This window comes from Capsicum annuum, chromosome 1 (genome assembly GCF_002878395.1).
Source record: "Capsicum annuum cultivar UCD-10X-F1 chromosome 1, UCD10Xv1.1, whole genome shotgun sequence".
In the NCBI taxonomy this organism is placed as follows: Eukaryota; Viridiplantae; Streptophyta; class Magnoliopsida; order Solanales; family Solanaceae; genus Capsicum; species Capsicum annuum.
This window is the reverse complement of record NC_061111.1, coordinates 5,967,998-5,974,337: the sequence shown is the minus strand read 5'-3', so window position 1 is coordinate 5,974,337 and position 6,340 is coordinate 5,967,998. Positions and strand designations below refer to the sequence as shown.

The window sequence follows — 6,340 nt, the reverse complement described above, 5'->3', positions numbered from 1 at the left end:
TGCTGTACTTCCAAATCAAGTTGATGGCGTTGATTGATTTCATTGTTGAATACTGCATTCGGCCAAGTTATAGGTCTTTTTTAAGCTAAGTAAATTTGACCAAGTATATATAGTAACAAGGTTATTGTCTGCAAGTATCGATTTCTTTGCGATGCTATAGTTTTATGCTTGTCAGCAAACCTGAACATCATTGGAAATATCTTGGTCGAATTTATTTGCTTATCTATATTGAGTCTTGTTGATAACTCTGTATCATTTATTGATTTGCAGGACCTATGGGTTTATTCTTACTGTCAAAGATTTGTCTCCAAACATTGGTGTCTTGTGGTAAGTGACTACAGAATTGCTTTCTCCATGTATTGTCTCTTCTTTCAGTAACCTCTTTGTGCATTTTGGCTGCAGGTACTTCTTTGCCGAGGTCTTTGAATTTTTCAGAGATTTCTTTCTGATTGTTTTCCATCTGAACATCCTTTTCATGATACTGCCACTAGCCATAAGGCTAAATCACAGACCGTGCTTCTTGGCTTTTGTTTACATGGCAATCTGTTCTATGCTTAAACCCTATCCTTCAGTGAGTACTCTTTTTCCTAAGTGAATCTCTAAGGCCTACATCCTATCCTCTATGAATCTCTTTTCCTGAATTTCACTTCACTGATGAATATTAAAAAAATTCTAAACTTGATGTTTGAAGATTGAGCACTTCAACCTCTTACACCGTGAGCTAATTGTTGTTATGTGAAATTATGACTACTTTTTTGTTTGGCTTTTGTTTTTTTATTTGCGGAGTGGATCATTCTACAATTTGCAGTCCCCTTTCTAGGAGGATGTGTGAGGACTGTGTAGTTGAGAGTAGTTTCCTGATTTTTCCATTATCGGTAGGAAGCTGAATTTATCATCTGGTAACCTATCTAGTTGTGAAGTCTGTCTGACACTTTTGGTTCAGTCATGATGCTGTCATACATGTATCTTTCTATGTTAGGCTGATTCTGTAATTATGTTTCTGAGATTTACCTAGTTTGACCAAACATAAGCTGCCTTTACAAATGCTTAGCATGATTGGTTAACCATCAGATACTATCTCTTATAGCTGTGCTCAAATTTCTTAAAAAGTTATAAATGGTTGCTTCAGTTTTACTAGTGCTAGCTTTCATCACGTCGCGTAAATTGCTCGGTAGTTGTATTTACTTGTGTTTTTTGCAATACATGATGATCATTTCTTTACTCCTATTTAATCTGGTTCAAAATTGATCAGGTTGGGGACTCAGCTCTGTACTTGGCTTTGTTAGCTTTGTTTTTCAATGAATTAGCAGGTACTAAGCTTAGTCTTTTCTATCAATTAAGGTCCTAACTGGGTTGTTTCTGACCATTATACTCATTGCAGAAATGCAGTTTTCATTCTTTCTCTTCTGTGGATATGTTGGAGTTTCCCTTCTTAGTCCTGTGATGCACAATTTGTGGATATGGAGGGTATATATCTGCTTCATTTCTATAGTTATGCATTGTTGCTTCTACTGTATTTTAAACATTAAGGTAATTACGGATATGTATTAGGTGCTTATGCAAAGAACGTACTACCTTTGCAGGGTACTGGCAATGCCAACTTTTACTTTGCAACAGGAATGGCTTATGCTTGTTTCCAGGTTTGCTTTTGTACCTTTACTGGTATATTTCTTGGTACGGCCTGTGAAAAGCGTCATGTATTGAGAGTGCCGAGTCAAATCAATTGGAATCTGGCCTATGAAACATGTCATGTATTAATTATTCAGAACCTGTGGGTGTTACTTCATATTCTTTATTTGACGCGGAATACTATGCTAGACAGTGGCGGATCCAGGAATTCTTTATTTCAGAGGGTTTGAAAAAATAAAAATATAAATGTGTGAATACGTCAACAAAATATAATTTCAAGGTATAGCAGCTGTACATGCGTCCTTTTTTTTTTTATTATAGCTGTACAGGACAGTACTATAGCAGCTGTGCAAAACAGATTTTAAAAGAAGAAGCCTTCGATGGTAGTGGGAATCGAACCCACGACCAAGGGCTGAAGTAGCGACTCAAGAAGCGGACATAGAACCACTGGGCTATCCAACAACCTTGTTTTCAGGTGGTTCAAAATTAATATATATACATAAATATAGATTTTCTACGTTATATATACAACGTAATTTTTTGCCGAGGGGGTTCAGGTGAACCCCCTGGATACCACGTGGGTCCGCCCCTGATGCTAGATAGCTAATGGTTTTCTATTAGAGTGACATAGTTTCAGATAACAAGGTTGTGTAATCATTGTTTTGTTTGCGAATCTAAATGAACTACTTCTAAAATCACCTTTTTCTATCAGTTCATCTTTTCTTAAGCAAGAAACTGGTCATGTGAGGACTTCCAGTGTCACTCCTTTGTGTAGACGTTGAGCATCAAGTTTGAACTCCATAAACCTGCTCTTACCAATGCAGTTATGTCATTAGGTAAAATGGCTAGACATTGAACATGTAGGATGTAATACAATCATTCGTGTTGTAACATCATTGTTGAGGTTTGAATCCTTATTGCGTAAGTTGATAATTTGACTAGTCTCTTCAGAGGTTAGGTGCACGGGGCTTAAGAAGTTTTGTTTTATGGAGATTCAGATCATTCAAATTGCATAATTGCGCACCCTACCTTCTGGGGGACCCTGCCCCTCATCTATATTTGTTTGTTATTTTGATGTTGTATATTCTTACGTTTGCAGATTATATTGGTTGTTGAGAGCGTGAGTGCTATGTTGAATCATGACAGAAAGATCAGAAAGTTGGTTGCAGCTAACATAAGCTAGAGATCTAAACACTATATAGGAGTTCAATCTGATCATACATGAGCATTTTTGGGCCAGACAGATCCATATTGCCGTTGGTCGTAGTTTCTTTAAATCAACTCCTTTGCAACTTAACTGGATCTGAGTTTGTTTCCATCATGAGAGTTTCTGCTCATGGCCCAAGAGATGTCCATTGAATGGACGTGTCATACTGTTTACTGGTGTACACATGAAAACTCAGACCAAATCGTTGAATTCTGGCTTTTACACGAAAGTTGTATGCTAATGTAATCTCTCTCTGATCAATTATAATTTACAGTATATTTGGTTATGTTCTCATCAATCGATACATGGCTCGACGACGAGCTTAGCGATGATGACCTTGCTTATTGCCTTGTCCTAACTCCAGTTAGTGCACCTTGCTATGCTATTCCTGGTCTCTCTGCGTCTTTTTGTATGCATTGTGTTGTAATGTTTAAGCTCAAGCTCAAACATAATCGTATTTACTTTAAAGCTAGGTTTGTTTCGATGGAAAAAATACACTATTACGTACAACGCTTTCATTCACTCGTCTTGGTACTTTTGAGCTGTTCAGCAGAAAGATTCTTCATTTGAGCTAGCTTCATTTGATCCTTCACCCTTGACTGCATTCCTTGAGAACCCAGATCAGATGTTTTGCCTTCTCTCCACTCTTTCTACTTAAAAACTATTAGAATTGTGTTTTTTTGGTTGAGATGACTATTGCCTAATCCAAGTTAAACTGTCAGAGGTCCGGTGGGATGAGATTGACTAGGATATCCCGCCAGTGGGCTATAGGGCTTTATCTCGAAATTCTTATCCCATCAATCAAATGATCCGTCAATTCACTATAGGGAACGATGATTGTTTTTTCCTTTTCTTTTTTTCTTTTTTGGCCAATTCAATTTTGAGATAGTTTAGGGAATCTAAAGTTGATTTTGATTAGAATTTCATATTGAAACTTGAAGAGAATGAAGAACAATAAGCTGTATATCGAATGTATGTTCTTTGTATTTCCAATATATCTGTAGTCTGTAGACATATAATGATATCCACGACATAAATCAACATAATTTTTACCTATACACCTATATATATTTGCAAAATAATTTGGAATAAAGTTGCTCCTGATTTTGTATTTCTAGATAAAAGTCCATTTTTTTTTTCTTTTTGTTGTCAAATTCAACTAGCTATACTAACAACCAAAGTTGAAAGGTGACAATTAGTTGTGCAAAAGGGGGGGCGGGTAGTACCGGGGAACAAAAAAGGTCTGCTAGTTAATAACTTGTCCCTTTTAGTGTCATCAACATAGAATAAAAAAATGTATACAACTAAAGAATACAAGTTTAAAATGGGTCATAATGTCATCAACATAGAATAAAAAAATGTATACAAGTAAAGAGTACAAGTATAAAATGGGTCAGGGCATGTGACATACAAATGAAGAATTGCAAATGAAGAAATTGAGTATAGTAAAGTAATCAATCATGTATCGCAATAAAATCGTATGTTCCTTTCAGCTTGATCAATGTTTTTTTGCTTTTATATTTTTAACAACAAGAAGAAAGAAACAAAGTTTATGGTCCCTAGGTTTGAATTGTTTATATCAGGTCATGCATGATATCACCTCAACCCATTTTTTAATCAATACGGGGAAGTATGAAAAAGGAATAATTCGATCCACTAAATCTCTTGCTATACGTAGGGTTCGGGAAAGAGTTTGATCATAAGGATCTATCGGCGCTATCTTGTATTTCTGCCAGAGACAGTTTTCAAGGCTTAAATCCGTGTTCTCCCAATCACATAACAACAACTTTACCAGTTACTTCAAGGCTCTCCTTCAATACAGGAAGTGTGCTTGACGATTTTTTTAGGAAAAGAGAATATTTCGTTCATTTTTACTCCTCCACTACATCAAAAATAGGCATTCATATTTATTTGTCTAGTAACATACTTAATCCCTCTGTTCATTTTATTTGTTTGTTATTTTTAAACTAAAATTTTACTTTTACTTGTCGCTTTTAACATATCAAGAAGTTAATTATCTTTTTTTTTTTTTTAATGTTTTATCCTTAACATTACTTACTTATTTCTCAAATTTTTTTGTAAGACCTAATATTAAATATCAGTTTATAGAATATTATGATAAAATTCTCGTATTAATCACTATTTCTTAAGAAGGCGTGCAAGTTTAAAATAGACAAGTAAAAGTTAACGGAAGGATTAATTATTTCGTTCCCCACTTAGAATATAAATTCTACATTCTTGATTCTAAAAGAAGACATAAAATTAAAGCTCAATTGGACAGTTGTGTATTAATTGATTCCATGAGTTAACTTTCTTCACACATTTCTGAATCCCATTTTCTTGGTTAATAAGTAGTCGGTTACTGACTACTTTAATTAATACTTTTAACACTTTCAAGTGAACTCTAAGAGTTATTAATTTAATGATAATTGAATATATATCGGGCAATTTTAGAAATAATTAAATGTTAATTTATTAATATAATGAGAATTGAATATATATATCGAGTAATTTACGTAGACAAAAGTATAATTCTAGGCATGGGGATATGTGATGAATAATCTATTATGGTGTTTAGGTACATTCATAAAATTTATCTGCTTTTTAATTTCAACCGTGAAAGTAATCTTAAGCTTCAAAAATTTTCTTTAGTAATCTAGTGGCGTATCCATAGGCAGTAAATGGTGGTCAGTTGAACACCATTCGTCAAAATAACATATTATGTTATGTATATAGAAATAAATTAAGTATATAATTTCAAATTATTCTTCATATGTATACGTTAAATCTTGAAACTCTTAACTAAATTTTTGACTTCATCGGTGCTAATATTTATAATGAAGCACAATTCAATTATCCAAACCAACTTTGTACGCTAAAAAAAACCTTAACATGCAATGGAGTACATATATAATCGTACATACTAATCAATATTATAATGATTAACTTAAAACTTAAACGTGTTTGAATTTTAAGCACCATTAAATTAATTAAATATGTACGATAAGCACGGACAAATTAACCAAAAAATTTTCATGATGAGAATAATAACACCTCGAGTGAGTTGTACATATAATAGCAAATTGTTTTTTGCATGCACTTGAATCCTTGATCACCAAGCACTATACGTGTTGCTATGTACTTAAAAATTATATAAGAATTTAATTGAGTAAATCATCTTAGCATAAAGTTTCTGTCCTTGAATTCAGTAGAGCCTAATTAATGTTTACTATTAAATATAGTAGGTTGAACATGGGATCAGGGTTTTCTTCACTTAATTTTTTTATATTGCTAAATTCAGTTTACTTATTATTTTAATTCTTCTAAAATTTTCAGTTGGTTTATCAGATTTTTTCTTTTTAATTTAAATTATTCACTAATTAGAGCAATTGTAAAACTGTCTCCGTGTGTTCTATAGGTCATGTCTTTGAGCCGTGGAAGCAGCCCCTAATGCAAACATTAGATTGAATTGTCTACATCACACCCCTAAGGTACGACTCTTCC

At 33.7% G+C, this 6,340-nt stretch overlaps 1 protein-coding gene across 1 annotated transcript in view; it reads left to right on the top strand.

Annotated features, from left to right (window-relative positions):
- Window positions 1-3,122, top strand: part of LOC107865877 (phosphatidylinositol glycan anchor biosynthesis class U protein) — a gene marked incomplete in the record, with an annotated part of 8,789 nt that extends 5,667 nt beyond the window's left edge. Inside the window, 5 exon segments of the mRNA XM_047415022.1 lie at window positions 403-571; window positions 1,253-1,310; window positions 1,382-1,467; window positions 1,584-1,640; window positions 2,729-3,122. Of these exon segments, the coding sequence (XP_047270978.1) occupies window positions 403-571; window positions 1,253-1,310; window positions 1,382-1,467; window positions 1,584-1,640; window positions 2,729-2,812 (454 nt within the window).
- Between the last annotated feature and the right edge of the window lie 3,218 nt (window positions 3,123-6,340).